An 18,897-nucleotide genomic window follows, 5' to 3' on the forward strand; every position below is an offset into this window, starting at 1 on the left:
CCCATCAGTCACATCCACCTGTCTACAACCCATCTGTCACATCCACCTCTCTACCAATCATCTGTCACATCCACCTGTCTACAACCCATCTGCCACATCCACCTGTCTACAACCCATCTGTCCATCTGCCCACCACCCATCTGTCTCACACCCACTTGTCTACAATCCATCTATCCACTTACCTACTACCAATCTATCTCATCCACCACCCATCTATCTATCCACCAGCCATCTGTCTCACGCCCACCTGACCAATACCCACCTGGGTACCGTTGACAATGGATTCCTTTACGGCGGGGTTCCAGGAGGCAGCGTCCAGATCCCCGGCGAAGACGGGGTTGTCCACGCCCGTTTCGGCCCATCTACATTTCGGGGCCAGGCCGCCCACACCCTCACTGCTCTCCAGGGGCGCCGTGCTGCCAGACGTAGTCACCGAGTACACAGAACACCGGGCCGGCTCCTCCTCCTCCTCTACCTGCACGGCAAGGGGGGAAAAATAGAACCACGATAAGTATCTGTGTGTGTGTGAGAGAGAGAGAGAGAGAGAGAGAGAGAGAGAGAGAGAGAGAGAGAGAGAGAGAGAGAGAGAGAGAATGAGTACTGACCTATCTACCTACGTCGATATGTTGCCGCCATTAGGCAAGGCTAGCCCCTGTCACATGGCAAAACCTCGTCTTAGGTACACACAGGTAGGTAGACACCCTCTCACTCTCAAGGAAGAGAGAGAGAGAGAGAGGGAGGGGTGGGGGAGAGCTGGTAGGTTAATGGGAGAGGTGTCATGTGAAGTGTAGCACAGGTCACACAATCCAGCATGACACAGTCTGGACACACCAGTCACTCTGAGGGTTCTCCCTCCACACACTGAACCACCTCAGGACCCTCCCTGTTTGAGTCGTGATTCAACGAGGAACCGATACCTTCAGCCAAGACTCCACAAACATCCTAGTAATTCTAGTGTCATGAATGTTAAGCTTATACGGTGAGGGGAACACACAGAGTGGTCGAAAGCCTACGTTACTAAGCCATAGGTATCAAATCAAACTCGAATATTTCGAAATATCTCATCCAACTTAGCGAAAGGCGACTAAAAGGGGAGATAGCGGGGAACAGAGAAGGGGGTCAAGTGAGGATATTCCCTAGAAGACTCGGTCCTCTGTTCTTAAGGCTACCTCGCTAACGAGGTAAATGGCGAATATGTATGAAAAAATGTGTGTGTGTGTGTGTGTGTGTGTGTGTGTGTGTGTGTGTGTGTGTGTGTGTGTGTGTGTGTGCGTGCGTGCGTGCGTGCGTGTATGTGTGTGTGTGTGTGTGTGTGTGTGTGTGTGTGTGTGTGTGTGTGTGCTTGCGTGTGTGTGTGCTTGCGTGTGTGCGTGCGTGCTTGTGTGCATGCTTGCGTGTGTGTGTGTGTGTGTGTGTGTATGTGCGTGCGTGCATGCTTGCGTGTGTGCGTGCGTGCTTGTGTGCATGCTTGCGTGTGTGTGTGTGTGTGTGTGTGTATGTGCGTGCGTGCATGCTTGCGTGCTTGTGTGCATGCTTGCGTGTGTGTGTGTGTGTGTGTGTGTGTGTGTGTGTGTGTGTGTGTGTGTGTGTGTGTGCGCGTGCATGCTTGCGTGTGTGCGTGCGTGCTTGTGTGCATGCTTGCGCGTGTGTGTGTGTGTGTATGTGCGTGCGTGCATGCTTGCGTGTGTGTGTGTGTGTATGTGCGTGGTGCTGCTTGCGTGTGTGTGTGTGTGTGTGTGTGTGTGTGTGTGTGTGTGTGTGTGTGCAGGCTTGCGTGCGTGCTTGTGTGCATGCTTGCGTGTGTGTGTGTGTATGTGCGTGCGTGCATGCTTGCGTGTGTGTGTGTGTGTGTGTGTGTGTCAATATGATAATACATAACAATATCAAAGCTCAAACGTTCAGTGTTGGATCACAACGTACCCGCTTCGCTTTGGGTTCATCCAGCTTATTGTTTGTCTCCTTCAGGCCGTTGGCGATGGGGTGGTGGTGATGGCTGCCGTGCCGGTGATGGTGATGGCCGTGGTGGTGGTGATGGTGGTGGTGGTGGTGGGTGTTGGTGCTGCTGCTCCCTTCCTCGATGGCGGCCGCCAGCTTGGTCAGCTTACGGCCGTTGCGCGTGTCTCGACGGAAGAATATCTGTGTGGTAGAGGAAGAGACGCCGGGTCAGAGGTGGCTTGGCTCCTGCGGCAACCTAACACGAAACGCATCTCAGATTTACACTGAGAGGGAGAGAGAGAGAGAGAGAGAGAGAGAGAGAGAGAGAGAGAGAGAGAGAGAGAGAGAGAGAGAGAGAGAGAGAGAGAGCACAGACCCAAGGTCCAAGCGAGGTGGTCTAGACTAAACAGAACTTAAATCATATAAATAATGGCATTCTTCTTAAAAGCAGCTGAGGTAAAAGAGAGCAAAGCCAAAGTCTCTCTCTCTCTCTCTCTCTCTCTCTCTCTCTCTCTCTCTCTCTCTCTCTCTCTCTCTCTCTCTCTCCTCCGGCAACACGCCGAACGGAAAACAGATTGAAGAGAAAAAAAATACCTTGCAGGATTAATATGCCAGAAGGAAACTTTTTCTAATTTTTTTTTTTTTTAGCAAAGTCATAATGAAGATGAATCTATCATGCATCCGGTCACCAAGGACGTGCAGGCCTTTTCACTTTTGGTTCTAAAGACAAGACCAACTTGAGCTCCAGCCTCTCGACTTACCATGCCTGCGTTATTCCTCATGCCCAAGAATGATACAATAACCTTTAGTTACTCTCTCCAAGCGGGTGGTGACACACGTTAATCAGTGAAGGTATGCCACCGCAACACGGCCAGGGAGAGAGGAGTGGCTGAGAAGGTAGAGTGATATACCACTGCGTTACGATGACTGATTAAATGAATTACTCCATCCCACTGAGTGACAAGTGATGCTCAAGCTTTATTCTGTGGAGAGTATGGAGAGAGAGAGAGAGAGAGACCACCACGAGATGTGCCAAACGGCCGGGCATTGCGCGTAGCGCTCACCATCCGTCTTGCTTGACAAATAATACTCTCTCTCTCTCTCTCTCTCTCTCTCTCTCTCTCTCTCTCTCTCTCTCTCTCTCTCTATCTCTCTCTCGCCATGCTCAACAAACATGTTCCAGGAAAGAAGAGAAGAGAGTCTAAATAACAAAAAAAAAAAGAAAAACTCTCACCACTTCGTCAGAATAAGGAAGTACATTATCGTGTACAGGAGGCGGACCATCCAGGAACCATCCCCTCCTCCGTCCTCCGTCCCCCAAGTTACTGCACCATTACGCATCTTCAAGACGTAAACACCACCTTCCTCCCTCCTTCACCACCAGCCTCTCACCTGCCAGGTTTCTCCTACCCCCCACCACCACCACTTACCCCCAGACCTCAATCCTCCCTTTACCTGTCTCCCAACTCCCTCCTGAACCACACACACACACACACACACACACACACACACACACACACACACACACACATCTCACTTCCTTCTTCTTCCCCCTTCCCCCCACTCACAGACACCTGCCCCTCAACCCCTTCCCTATCCTCACCCTACCCACCCCATCCCCCACTACCCACAATGGACGGGTCAGACAACCATCACCCTACTTTCTTCCAGTCCCCGGCTCCACACAGACACCACCTGGGCCGCTACCTTGTAGGCTGTTTCTTCCCACAACCGCTGCAGATCGTAACGTGCGACTCTTAGAAATAATATATAAAAAAAAAGAAAAAGAAAAATGAACGAAAGGAAGAAACACATTTTCTTTTATCGGATTTAGATATGAGAACTGCGAGCCACGGACGTGTTTAGACTCGACACAACCATGGAATACACTTGTAGTTCGCCCCTTCAGTATGAATGAACGTAACGTCGTCTTATACGACCGTACCCACGTCCTCAGGGGGGTTAACAACGTTCTCAGGGGGGCTACCGACGTTCTCAGGGGGCTACCGACGTTCTCAGGGGGGCTACCGACGTTCTCAGGGGGCTGTCGAAATTCTCAGGAGGCTACCGACGTTCTCAGGGGGGCTACGGACGTTCTCAGGGGGCTGTCGAAGTTCTCAGGGGGCTGTCGAAGTTCTCAGGAGGCTACCGACGTTCTCAGGGGGGCTACGGACGTTCTCAGGGGGTTACCGACGTTCTCAGGGGGCTGTCGAAGTTCTCAGGAGGCTACCGACGTTCTCAGGGGGGCTACGGACGTTCTCAGGGGGCTGTCGAAGTTCTCAGGGGGCTGTCGAAGTTCTCAGGAGGCTACCGACGTTCTCAGGGGGCTGTCGAAGTTCTCAGGAGGCTACCGACGTTCTCAGGAGGGCTACCGACGTTCTCAGGAGGGCTACCGACGTTCTCAGGGGGGCTACGGACGTTCCCAGGGGGTTACCGACGATCTCAGGGGGCTAATGACGTTCTTAGGGGGCTACCGACGTTCTCAGGAGCTACCGACATTCTCAGGGGGCTACCGACGTCATCAGGAGGCTACCGACGTTCTCAGGGGGCTGTCGAAGTTCTCAGGAGGGCTACCGACGTTCTCATGGGGTTACCGACGTTCTCAGGAGGCTACCGACGTTCTCAGGGGGCTGTCGAAGTTCTCAGGGGGGCTACCGACGTTCTCAGGGGGGCTACGGACGTTCTCAGGGGGTTACCGTTTCTAATCTTTAGCAAAAATTCAGTGGCATTGGTCGCACCGATCATGCTCGAGAAAAAAAAAACCTTGCATGTCAAATGTTAACTCGAATTCACGTGACACTTTTCTCTGTCAAGGTGGGTGTGGTGCCGGCCACGCAGATCTCTCTCTCTCTCTCTCTCTCTCTCTCTCTCTCTCTCTCTCTCTCTCTCTCTCTCTCTCTCTCCTACAAGGTCAACATAAATGCTTTTGTTTCCATTCGGGACGAACAAGGTCATGTTGTGCTGTACCTTCACACAGGATGCAGTAATAAATACATTATCAAGTCTAAAATAATCATACAGGATGCAGTAATGAATATAAAAAATACGTTATCAAGTCTAAAATAATAATATATTGCACCTAACTGATCCAACCTCGGTTAGGTTAGTTTTGGTCCTAGCAACTTCATAGAAAAAAAAATAGCTAGAAAAATCAGAACCTGCGAATTGTGAGACAATTCAGCTAAAGCAGACATCACCCAAGCCTAGATCACCCTAGTTTTAAAAAATCTTTTCTCTTCCCTAAACTGCACGTTTTATAGCATGCCCTTGTTTATCCTGGGGAACTTAAAATGGATGAACCTATCAAACCTCTGGGGGAAACAAAGAGAGAAGAATCGTCTGACTGACCCTGGCCTTCTTCATCCTGGAGAACAAAAATAACCACGTACCGCCACCGTCACCTGCTCTTCGTCCTTGGCGACCAAAACTCTGGCGGTCGCCATCTGGCATGTTCGGAGGCCCAATTAACTCGCTCCTCTTTGGGCGACTCTCTTGCGGAATACATAACATTTACCACTTCCGGACGGTGGCTAATGTATATCACGGTCATTACCAGAGATATAAAACAAATCACAGTTCAGGTTTGAGTTACACGATAAGTTGTTTATCCGATAAACGGAGGTGGGTGGGGCGGCGGGCTGTAGACACCGAAAGGCATCGCCTCTCGCTCGTCTTGACAATAGTGTGGAGGATCGTGTGGGCCACACCCACAATCTCTGGCTTGGTGACGTCCGCTGAGCGAGACCACTAAGCTCATTCTGTTTCGATACTGTTCCTTTCGCATGAGATGAGGAACTCCCGTGTTTTCTTAAATATACTGAACGCCCTTCTAATTATAACGTATAATTGGGCGATGATATGAACGCCCACCTACAAATAACGTATAAATGAGCAATGATATGAACGCCCTCCTACAAATAACGTATAACTGAGCAATGATATGAACGCCCTCCTACAAATAACGTATAAATAGGAACATCCAACGAGTCGAGGATGGATATGATTCACGGCACTGAAGTGACGATTCGAACGGACGAATGAAACATGAATACCGAATCAAGTCAATCAAGGTAATGAAGACTATTCGTGGATCAGCTTCATGAATATACAAGGAGTATTCCATGAATATTCTGAGTGAATCTGGCATAAGTGCTGAGCCTTAATTCCGCCAGACATCTAATCAATCACGCTGGAGTCAAGGAGCTGAACTCCTTTACCGAGCTCAATCCTCCTCCCACACACCACTTAGCTCCGGAAGAACCGACTCCCAAATGTGGTCACGTGTGTGAGATGAATCACTGAGGTAGTCAAGCCCCGCTGTGGGGCGGCGCCAGGAACTGTGGTGGTGGACTGTGGTAAACACACCAGGGAAGCGGGAGGGCGGTAGATGAGGAGGAGGAGGAGGAGGTTGCAGCAAGGACACTCCCTCCTCCGGGAGTACCCTTGAACACTCCGGTCCAGTCGGACTGAGAAGGAGGTCTCTCTCTCTCTCTCTCTCTCTCTCTCTCTCTCTCTCTCTCTCTCTCTCTCTCTCTCTCTCCCTAATGCTGTCACAAGCACAGACTCAAAAATGAGAGAGTGTGAGAGTGAGAGAACAAACTCAAAAATGTGAGAGAGTGAGAGTGAGAGAACAAACTCAAAAATGTGAGAGAGTGAGAGTGAGAGAACAGACTCAAAAAAGAGAGTGTGACAGTGATCCATCACGAGGAGGAGGAGGATGCTGACTGAACCCCTATAGAGATAGTTCGTCATGGCGGGGAGAACAGAGCCGTCCATCTTGCTGCAAAAATCAAAATATAAATCAAGGAGACGAGACAAATGGGGAAGATTATAATCGCTATTCCTACATATATACCTCGCGTTTGCGAGGTAGCGCAAGGAAACAGACGAAAGAAATGGCCCAACCCCCCCCCCATACACATGTACATACACACGTCCACACACGCAAATATACATACCTACACAGCTTTCCTTGGTTTACCCCGGACGCTTCACATGCCTTGATTCAATCCACTGACAGCACGTCAACCCCTGTATACCACATCGCTCCAATTCACTCTATTCCTTGCCCTCCTTTCACCCTCCTGCATGTTCAGGCCCCGATATATATATATATATATATATATATATATATATATATATATATATATATATATATATATATATACATATATATATATATATATATATATATATATATATATATATATATATATATATATATATATATATATATATATCACATAATATCCTCCATCAGCCAGGATTCGAACGCAGGACCTTTTGCGTGGTATTCAGAAACGTCGAACCCCTGACCTCGTCATGCGTCCTTCGTGTCTCTCTCCAAGTACACCGCCACACCACATCGCGTCACACGGCGACGTGTCACGTCACGTCAGGTCACGTCACGTCACGACCATCACGGCGACCACAAGTACGTGGAGTGAAAGTGTCCCCCTCCCCGGGGAGGGGGGGAAGGGGGAAAAGGGGGGGGGGAGTGGTGGTTGTTAAGCAGTTTAACCAACCGATACTTTGATGATGACCCCCTCCCCCCCCATCCCCCCATCCCCCTCCTACACACGGTCCATTTAACGGTAGGACCCATTATCCGGACGCTCGCTGATCCGGCGTGGCTGTAATAATAATAATAACCGCTCGTGGCTGACGGCGGCGGGGGAGGAGGCGACCCACCTGACGACGTACACTGCCACTCAGTCGTCGTCATCACCAGTTCGACTCCACCACCCGCTGATCTGCTCATGTATAGCAGGCAATAACATTCAAGACCTACACCCCCCCATCTCCCTCTCCCTACTCACCACCCATCACCTATCCTCTCCCCGAATATTCGTCTCCCCATCATCTCTCCCCGGATATCTATCTCCCCATCACCCCTCCCTGAGTATCTCTCCCCATCACCTCTCTCTGAGTATCTCTCTCCATCAACTCTCCCGGGTCTATATCTCCCCATCACCTCTCCCTGAGTATCTCTCTCCCATCACCTCTCTCTGAGCATCTCTCCCCATCACCTCTCCCTGAGCATCTCTCCCCATCACCTCTCCCTGAGCATCTCTCCCCATCAACTCTCCCGGGTCTATATCTCCCCATCACCTCTCCCTGAGTATCTCTCCCCATCAACTCTCCCAGGTCTATATCTCCCCATCACCTCTCCCTGAGTATCTCTCCCTGAGTATCTCTCCCCATCAACTCTCCCTGGTCTATATCTCCCCATCAACTCTCCCCAGGTATCTATATCTCCCCATCAACTCTCCCCGAATCTCTATATCTCCCCATCAACTTACCCCGGGTATCTATCACCCCATCACCTCTCCCCAGGTGCCTCCCCCAACACAGGGACCCTCTCGTTACAACGCTAATGACATAAACTCAACGGAAGCAATTTGCATATCCCAGGACCACGCTCCAGTGACCAGAGGGAACAGTGTGGGCGAACACGGAGAAGTGGAGGGAACTTGGGAAGTGGAGGGAATATAAGGAAAGTGAAGGAAGAGACAGGAAGTGACGGGAACACAAGGGAAGTGGAGGAACACAAGGGAAGTGGAGGGAAGACAAGGAAAGTGGAGGGAACACAAGAAGTGGAGGGAACACAAGGGAAGTGGAGGGAAGAAAGAAATCAAAACAAAAAAGAGAGGAGGGAATCTAGGAAGGGTGGCAGGGCAAGGGGAAGGAGGGAAGAAAAGAAGTGAATTAAAGTTGTGATGGGAACTGAGGCTGTCCTGTGAACAAACAGGGAGGGAGCGGAGGCTGCAGAGGAAACAAACAGGAAGGGAAATGACCATACAGGAAGTGTAGGGGGACAAAGGTTTCCTAAACTACGTCTCTCTCTCTCTCTCTCTCTCTCTCTCTCTCTCTCTCTCTCTCTCTCTCTCTCTCTCTCTCTCTCTCTATCTATCTATCTATCTATCTATCTATCTATCTATGTGCTTAAGGGTCGTACCCTCGCGATGAGCCGTCGGGCTCAAGGGTCGTAAAGTAGTAGGAGAAGAGGTCAGTCTCTCAAGGAGGCCTTGCGTGCGCTCATGCCTGCGTTTGTCTCATGACACTTCATGACGGGTGGCAGAGCTCAAGAGAGCCGCGTAACCTCGCCAAGTTTCCTGAGAGAGAGAGAGAGAGAGAGAGAGAGAGAGAGAGAGAGAGAGAGAGAGAGAGCTTTGCAATCTATCATTACAGGGAAGCGAGTCTGCTGACCAGTGGCTCATGGTGAGACAGAAGCATTTACAAGATACATTTACAAGTTTTACGAGGACGTACATCATCATCATCATCATCGTCATCATCATCATCATCGCCATCATCATCATCATCATCATCCTCACTGGTGTGTGGGAACATGGGTTGAGCAACATCGACGGGGGCTCAGCGTTGGCCGAGTCCTGTCGAGCTAATTGTAACCACCAGACGGTATGACCTGACAGTCGTCTGGTCCGACCAATACCTGATACTCGAAGAGTCACTGTCGACGGCCAAAGCCATCAGACTCGAGGAGGAGGAGGAGGAGGAGGAGGAGGAGGAGGAGGAGGAGGAGGGGTGGTTGTCGAATCAGCAAAGCGTCTGGCCCACCACCACCACCGCCAGCAGGGTCGAAACTTTTCGGCCACCACCCACCCCACCCTCCTAACTCCCTGCACTGTGAATACTGCATCGGTTGAAGGTGCATTGTTGCGAAGATGGTGGAATCCTGCAACAAAGGCAGGTGTTGTTATGCACCGTCCTAACTGCTCCGCCAGGCGAGAAGACCTGCTGCAACCGATGGCACGGTTCACGATACTTCCTGAAGCCTTTTCCAGCGGCTTCACTTTCACCCTCCAACATGGCCGTGCTCCGGGAAATAAAAGATACACCGAATGAGGAAATTCCACAGTTCAGAAGGTGTGAGGGGCAGCACGCTGCTGCCGCCATAATTCGAAGGTCCAGGGCTCGACACCTCGAAAGAGACCATTTCTTGGAAACTGTTCCAGGGTGTGGCGTGTCGCGGACTCCACGAACCGGGTTCGATGCCTCAGCTCGGGGCCATAAACTCGCAGTAGCTGCCATAGAATATCCTGAACACACTACCTCGCCCAATACCCTCCCTAGTACTGAGTAGGCAACACAGCTAAATTATTATTATACACCTCCAGGACCCACTCTTAAAGGGGAACCTGCACCTTCAACGCTGGCCCTTCTATCAGGAGCAGCGAGAAGGTTTTGGACGAGATTGTACTCCGATGATGCTTCATCCTTCGCTGCGTTACCTGTCCATGGAGGCGGAGCCTGGTAACGCTGCACTGATGAATGATTGTATTGAACACACACACACACACACACACACACACACACACACACTGATACTGATTCAAAATTTAACCGAGGAACGCTAATTTTATCTGAAATTAACATTCAATCAAATTCATACATTCCACCATTGAAATAATACATCTTCCAAGACTTAATCAGACATGATCCTTCAACTGAAGAAGCAGTTAATAATATCTTACGTGTCATGCACTGAACACCCGCGTTAAACACTGCCTCAGCATCTTTAATTCTTGGGAAGTAGAGTAAGAATATTCAAGGATTTCAGCAGAGCTGTCCACACCTGGAGAGGAACGTAGGATATTTCATCACAGCAGGCCACCTGCTCCTTTTAGTCGTCTGACCATTGGGTCCTTCCCCTCGTCTGACCATTGCCCCCCCCCCCCCCTCTCTCTCTCTCTCTCTCTCTCTCTCTCTCTCTCTCTCTCTCTCTCTCTCTCTCTCTCTCTCTCTCTCTCCTTTGTCTCATTATCCCTGACGAGGCGTTGGAATAAACGTGAAAGCTGGGAGCATGTTGTTTCATCTTTCCCGCAAGATGTAGGAATACTTTCTTTCTCCACTGCACCAGTGTGAAGTACATATGTGTGTGTGTACATGAATGTGTACCACACACGTATGTGGGCGTGGGTATACATACATACATGATTCCATGTGGGCGTGGGTATACATACATACATAAGATTCCTCCACACGACCAAAAACCCTCTGATTATTGGAAAGTCATGCACCACTTACCCCCTTCATCCCTTCCCACAAATCCCAACAATCGCCCCCCACAATCACAACCCACACCAACACCTAAGAACAACAGCCTTCCCTCCATCCCCGCCTTACCTCACTTCGCCCCATGCCACACCCCAGGGTTCCACCTCACCTCACAGCCACGCCATCCCATTGTATCTTTTCACATCACTCCACGCCACACACCGTCAACCGCCCGTAACTACAGATTTTACGTCGTTCCCACAGCGACCACCGTGATATGAACCCACCAACACAAAGGCCGACGACGATTCAATGAAAGAGAAAAGAGAAAGAAATGTGGTTCATATATATATATAACCTCGGAGACAAGTTCACTCCACCACCACAGCTGGCTCCTGTGGCTGCGTCCACGATTCTATTCGGGCCGTGTATGAGAGACCAGGTAAACCAGTTCTTTATTATCCTTTCCTCGAAGCCCCTAGATACTGGAGGTAACAGGGGTGACATAATCAGCTGCTCTGACCGAGTTCTTGGTTCTGTCAAATCTCATGCCAAAGGGGAGAGGTACGGTCTTTCGAAGGACAACTCTTCGTTTCCCATGTATATTTATAACCTAACTCTACCTGCCTAAGGTTACACCGCTCGTGGAAAGTCACCTATGGTGGGACTAGTACACACAGAAGACGAGATTATCGTCTCGTCAAAGACCTTCTCGCTTTGAAAGAGTCCATCCTGTTTGTTACCAAGTGTAGCGCAATCCTGAAGGTGCACGAACCCCTGGACGAAGGATCCTGAAGTTGCAGGCGCTTCGCAAAACGGGGTCCTGAGGTTATGTGATTGAAAGAAGACATAAACAGGATCAATAGAGGAGAATCAACAGATGTTTGCAGATGATACGACGCTGGTGACAGACTTTTCTGAGAGATGTGAACCTGAACGTGAAGGAAAATAATGTAATGAGGTGTATCATGTGACTGAGAAACTTCGGTCGAAGTGAAAGTTTAAGAAGGGCAGACTTGGATGGAGGATGAAAGGCGCTTTAGGCATTTGAGGGAGGATGTGATCCTGGGTGAAGCGAAGAGCGTAGGGAAGAAGTCAGAATCGGTTAGGGCAAAAGATAGGTATGTTTGAAGACATGGTAGTCCTACAACGTTGTAGGAATACTAGTCTCGAATCTTGAACAGATGGAAATGAAAAAGGATGAAAATGTGTTGAAAATGAAATACTCGAGGACGAAATTTGGTGTCAGGATGTTTCGCCATGTGGGGGATGACAGCGTGCGAGAGAAATGCGATAGCGAACGCAGCCTGATTGATGTGGCCAACCACGGTGTGCTGAAATGGGTCGAAGATCCGGAATGATTGAAAAAAGAAAAAGAATACTTAAGCGGACCTACATGTCAGAAGTGAGGGGAACAAGATGAAGATGGAAGGATGAAGGAAAGATCTTAAGGTATGTGGGCCCACAATCATGAGGATGAGTACCGCGGTGTTTGGGAGGACGCTGAGCTATAACTGGGTATATGAAGCACCCAAGGTATACCACGGAGTTGGTCTGTGTGGATCTGGGCTCTGGTTCTCGTACATTATGCATGAGACATCCGGAGGAGGTACTTATGCAAAGGAGACCATTGTTCGGCTGTGTCTGATACCACCTCACAATGACGGGATAGGCAGCAGCGACACCCACCACCCCATCCCATCCTCGTACAACACCCCCCCCCCTCCTCCTCTCATCCTCTAAATGCGGATGCTCCTCCCTCAGGTGTACACTTGGCGTGTCAGCACCAGCTGCCCCACAACCTACACACAGGATGTCAACACCGGATGTTTCAGCGCGCTGGGTCGTCCCCTTCGGATGAGATACATTTCGCTTATCATGCGACTTTGGATGCGACACCACTTGGCTTGACAAGGACGGCAACCAGGTGCCGCCGCCACCTGTCTGACGGGGTAACACCCGTAACCTGATATGACATACATGGGTGAGGTCGTGTAAGCCACGGAGTTATGGAACCTCACGTGGTCAAGACGACTATAACCCAACCCCCCCACCATGACTTCACGCACGGTGTTCCGCACTGTTCTGTAACATTAATACGACTCATCACGTTAATTATCCTCGTTTACTGGTCTTAGCGTCTCTAATTACTATCTACCTTCCTCCAGCCTCTTCTTTATGATGCCATCCCCCTGCGTACTTCATGGTACAGCCTCAGTAATACTGTGTAGCAGCGACCTGAGTCATGGTGGCGGGTCGCGAGCCTCTTCAGCCGTTCGCAGTCTTGGCCAATTTGTTCCTCTTGTCTCAGTGGACAGACTGTGAGGCGGAGCCTAGACGTCCGCGTTTACTTGGTACGTATTGGTCAATTTCCGTCGACAGGGACGAAGAGACGGTGTATCCACGAAGCCAACGCAGGAAAGTAAATGATTACAAAATTCTTCCTCGTAGCAATGTATGTACAGAGGAAACTAGCGTCACTTGTGTTAGTGATGATGACCACAACAGAGAACTGGTGGTGCGAGGGGGGGAACATCCTCCTACGTCACCAGTGGCAGTCCCACTTCGTCATAACCAGAGCGGAAACTCTGCCACATCCTGACGTCACCTGCCTCCACAGCCCCCCACCCTCTCCTCACCTGACCTGACCTGTTTACCTCTCGCTGAATGGTCTGACCTTCCAAGTCTCCCCGGCCCAGCGTCAGGTGGGGGAGGGGGGGGGGGGTCCTGAGGTCCGTCTGTCCACACACACACACACACACACACACACACACACACACACACACACACACAGATAGATAGAGAGAGAGCTAGAGAGAGAGAGAGTGTGTCCCCACACACACACACACACACACACACAGATATATATATATATATATATATATATATATATATATATATATATAGAGAGAGAGAGAGAGAGAGAGAGAGAGAGAGAGAGAGAGAGAGAGAGAGAGAGAGAGAGAGAGAGAGAGAGAGAGAGAGAGAGAGAGGGGTAATATCTTTCATACGTCAGTTCCTACAGTCATGTGGCGATGAATACGACCAAACCACTGTACATGTACCATTACGACCCACACGCTCCCGCACCACACTGTAACGTTATCTGTGTTACAACCGTCACAATGTCCAGCCTGGGAATACCTGGCGATGTGATAACCTTCTCGTACAGTGAGGGGAGGGAGGGTTACACTCGTGGGTCCCCATCTCTTGGACGTTTTCTAATATATAACGTTTCAAACCTCTACGTCCTTGCACACACACACACACACACACACACACACACACACCGACCTAGGGCAGGTGCCTATCTATCAACCACGTACGTTAATGGTTCCTTAAGTGAATTCCTCCGTAGTAGCATGAACCAGTCTCAGGTATCAACAGCGTCAAGCGCCACCACCTGGCGCGTCGGACTGCGTCGCCTCCCTAAGTTACGTCGTGGAAGGATGCTGTAGATTAGGAGACGTCCCGACTTATGAGAGGGGACGCACACACCCTCTCCGTCTGCGATACAGTGGCAGGAGAAAAAAAAAATCTCTCTCTCTCTCTTTCCCTCGAAGTCCTCCTTACCAGCTAAGCCACTGTCGTTGAAGATGGTCGAAACCGCTCCAGGTACGGAGTGTCTCTCGTGCCTGTGACTACACCACGCAACGACCACACCCACTCAAAGGGGCAGACGTAGCCGTTAAGGAGAGAACTGGGAAAGAGGACGAGGAACTCTTGACATGCGTCAAAGCAGCAGGGAAGGGGATGGTGGCCGGCAGTGGGTCGAGGGAGGAGCCTGAGTTCGCAGGCAGGTGGCCGTAGCAGCTGTGAGGCAGACACATCCACACACGCACAGTTCTGAGGACAATGCAGGTGTTTGGGGAGGTGCGCGCCAGAGCCTCCTCAGACATTCTGGAGTGCGGAGGAAATGTCTGAATGTCGCCCGCAATGTTTGAGGTCCGCGTCGGGCTGGAGTGGACGACAAAGGAAATCTGGCTGACAAGGGTGACCTGATAAGGGTGACCTGAAGCACCACAGTGTGTGTGTGTGTGTGAGAAAGAGAGTCAGGCTGGGAGTTTTCGAGTCGGAGAGTACGAGTGGAGGGAGATGAAGGAGGAGGATGTGTGAGGAAGTTAAGTGTAAGGAGTAGAGTCGGGCTGACAGGGTCTGTTGGGGGTACGGTGTGTGAAGGACGGCTAATGCGTGTCTGGCGTGAATAGCGGTTTGGGTATGTGTGCGTGCGCGCGCGGGCGTGTATATATATATATATGTGTGTGTGTGTGTGTGTGTGTGTGTGTGTGTGTGTGTGTGATTACTGCTTGTGTGCTGCTGGAAGAGAGTGTTACACTCATGTTGCTCCATCTCTTACCCTTGTATATATGTGCCGCGTCTTTACTCCTATATGCGCGCGCACGCACGCACGCACACACACACACACACACACACACACACACAAACACACACATACCAGTCATGTGTTTGCGTAAGCGTGTCCGCAAAACAACGGGGAAGTGTTCTCTGTCTCTTCTTTTCTCCTTATAATTCAATTAATGCCCGGCCATGATGTGGACACTTATCTATAACTGTTGCCGCCTCCAACGTCAAAAGACAAACATGACTACGTAAGAGTTGGGTGTAGGGGAGATGACAAGAGCAACACATGCTTGGAGTGTACAAAAATGGGTGTGTGTGTGTGTGTGTGTGTGTGTGTGTGTGGAGGTGTGGCAGAGGGAGTGAGGTGTGTGTGTGTGTGTGTGTGTGTGTGTGTGTGTGTGTGTGTGTGTGTGTGTGGAGGTGTGGCAGAGGGAGTGAGGTGTGTGTGTATGTGTTGGTGGGAGGGAGGCGCCTTGCCCCGTCACCTTTCCAACACCGCCGTTACGGGAGTGTGGTCCTGAGGGCCACAACCTGGTCATTATGAGAATGTAGCCCTTGGGGGCCCTCAACACTACTACCAGCAGGGGAGCGTAGCGCTGGGCGCACCAACATTGTCAGCTGGGAAGTGAAGGCCTCGGTGCCCCCAACACTGCCTGTAGTGAAGTCAAACCCTCGGGACGGCAACACTGGCGGGGGTGGTCCTCCTGCTGGGGGAAGACCTGGAGGTTGCTACGTGCAGGGCACAGAGTGACACTGGCGGTAATAACTGGAGGGGGAGACCTTGGGGGTGAGAGAGAGAGAGAGAGAGAGAGAGAGAGAGAGAGAGAGAGAGAGAGAGAGAGAGGGGAGGTGTGCCTGCAGGAGGCTACACAACAGTTGCGAGTGTGTGAGGGCGGAGAGAGGAGCCAGGTGCTCCCAGGCCTTGGGGACAGACCGTCACCACAATAATGAGGAAAATTCTGCATGGAAATGACTGATGGGAAAGGAGGACATAGCGTGACTGTGGTGAAAGGAGCGTCATGCAAGAGTATGAAGGGAAGGGAGAGTGTATAGGAAAGGGAGGAGTATCCGTCCAGGGGGAGGGTGTAGAGTTCGTGAGGGCGGGGAGATGGGGCGTTTCACAAGTGTAAGAGGGAGAAAGCCAATGTTCGTCGAGGAAAACGAAAATCAGAGAGAGAAGGACAGGAGATATCAGGGCCAAGCGTCTACCCCTGTTACCCCAGCAGGAAGTGTGTGTGTGTGTGTGTGTGTGTGTGTGTGTGTGTGTGTGTGTGTGTTGGGGAGAGGAGCGTTTAGTACAAAACACCTATGGAAATGTGTACTGTTATGGGTCCCGGTGGCCGTCTCTCTCTCTCTCTCTCTCTCTCTCTCTCTCTCTCTCTCTCTCTCTCTCTCTCTCTCTCTCTCCGTTTCACGACTTTCTCCCCTTCCCTCGCCTTTTCCCTCCTTTCCAGAGTGTCTCTTCCCTGTTCCGTTTTTCTCCCATGTTTCCCTTCCGGGTAATGAGTAGGATCTTGGTACTGTATGAAAGGGGCGGTGGCCGGGATCTAAGGCTTAGTAATATCAACCACAGAGTATGATGCCTGATTGGTTGGCAGTGTGTGTGTGTGTGTGTGTGTGTGTGTGTGTGTGTGTGTGTGTGTGTGTGTGTGTGTTTGCCGTGACAGAGCACAACTCTGGCGCACCCACTGACGGGCGTGGCCTCTATGCCACACAAGGGGATTGACGTGATGGTAATGGACCCGCGTCAGGCGACATCCCCCGTGGCGTGGAGAGGACACACACACACACACACACACACACACACACACACACACACACACACACACATATTACGTTGTAACCCAAGGGCTACACGCTTCAGGTAATGTATTACGTGATGAAGTAGGGATTACAGCCGAGTCGCCCTACAGTTGACAGCAGGCTGGGGATTTACACACACAGAGAGAGAGAGAGAGAGAGAGAGAGAGAGAGAGAGAGAGAGAGAGAGAGAGAGAGAGAGAGAGAGAGAGAGAGAGGTGAAAGCGGCGTGGAATATTGGTGCTGGGGAGGGGGGGGGAGGGGGAAGAGAGACGGTGTGGATAATGGGGCTAACGAAGGGGGTCTATGTGGGACGCAAGCGTATGACAGGTGGCGCGCCCTCTGGAAGGGGGTCAACGTGGATACCATCGGAGAAAAATCTGTGGAGGTACACACCTTCCTGTGGTGGTGTCTACCCGCTCCCCTCCCATCCTCCCCAGGATGGGAGGGGAGCGTACCCAACACACTCTAATTCCTCTCGGGGTTTAAGTATTTCCTACTTCAACCAACACACTCACCAGTCACAGCTCAACCAACACACTCTCCAGTCACAGCCTCAACCAACACACTCTCCAGTCACAGCCTCAACCAACACACTCATCAGTCACAGCTCACCCAACACACTCTCCAGTCCCAGCTCACCCAACACACTCATCAGTTCCACTTCACCCAACACACTCTAATTCCTACAAACTATCCATCCGGAAAATTGAGCAGACTCATCCACTATCTCACAAAAGTCTCAGCAGGCGAGGCACTTCGAAACAGACCCTTCGTTACCGTACACACCAACCAACCATACCTATAATAGCTTAGCACACACAGGGAAACCCTTTTGAATACCTGGAGAAAACATCAGTAACACAAGAGAGTAATGAAAAACCTAACGAGTTAGGGGGGGGGGGGGTAACGACTCTAACCATCACGACCCCTTTTAATAGCATCGTAAACAACGATCCTACACGAAACTTTCCAGGACTCTTTGGGTAAAGCCAACAACATTCATCTCATTCTTGTACTCAATGTACTCAGAACATGGTACTGTTTGCAAGACAACGCTATAAGTACATTTGTTATGGACAAATACAGCAACGGGATTATTAATAATCACTGTAATCACTGTATTATCACTGATCACTGTAATCGTATTGCATTGGACGAACACTATATTTCATTACAGCCAGGCAGATGCCAGCCAGCCAATCAGTTACCTCTCTATTTATCACAAGAGATTATAATCTATAACACGTGAGTATGACCCACAAACGCTGGTGTCTGAAGGTTAATTTTGCAACGTGGGACCACAGCCACACGAACACACACACACATAAACACGGAAAACAGATGATTATCCATGGTTGTTTGGCTGGCTAATTACTGCAGCTTTAGGCCTACTGACTGCTGTGGGGTTGGGGGGTAATTATTACGATTACTTACGTCACTTTCTTAAACTAGGCGAAAATAATGAACAGAAGATCTTCATGGAGAACATACCCAACCCAACCCATACACACACACACACACACACACCCTCGCTGTATGAACGATCCTCATAATGTTCCACGTTCGACCCTCCCACACACACACACACACACACACACACGCACACACAGGTTGTATATACATACAGATGGTGATGCCTAGCACCCACACAGCCTTGGGAAACCCCGTCCATAATCACCTGTCTCTTGTAAACCATTGATTTGAGATTTACTGTCCCGTGTTACCACAGGTTACACAAGGCCGGGGTAATTTACATACGTCAGTGAATACGTGATG

General features: G+C 50.4%; 1 protein-coding gene across 4 annotated transcripts in view; it reads right to left on the bottom strand.

Annotated features, from left to right (window-relative positions):
* LOC139766622 (zinc transporter ZIP3-like) overlaps positions 1-18,897 on the bottom strand; it is a 68,732-nt gene that overhangs the window by 16,169 nt on the left and 33,666 nt on the right. For all 4 annotated transcript variants that reach the window (XM_071695490.1, XM_071695489.1, XM_071695487.1 and 1 more), the window contains exons 3-4: positions 1,921-2,136; positions 263-475 (exon numbers count right to left, since the gene is read on the bottom strand). In XM_071695490.1, the coding sequence (XP_071551591.1) occupies positions 263-475; positions 1,921-2,136 (429 nt within the window). The remainder of the gene's footprint in view (positions 1-262; positions 476-1,920; positions 2,137-18,897) is intronic.

Source organism: Panulirus ornatus, chromosome 58, assembly GCF_036320965.1.
Source record: "Panulirus ornatus isolate Po-2019 chromosome 58, ASM3632096v1, whole genome shotgun sequence".
NCBI classification, from domain to species: domain Eukaryota; kingdom Metazoa; phylum Arthropoda; class Malacostraca; order Decapoda; family Palinuridae; genus Panulirus; species Panulirus ornatus.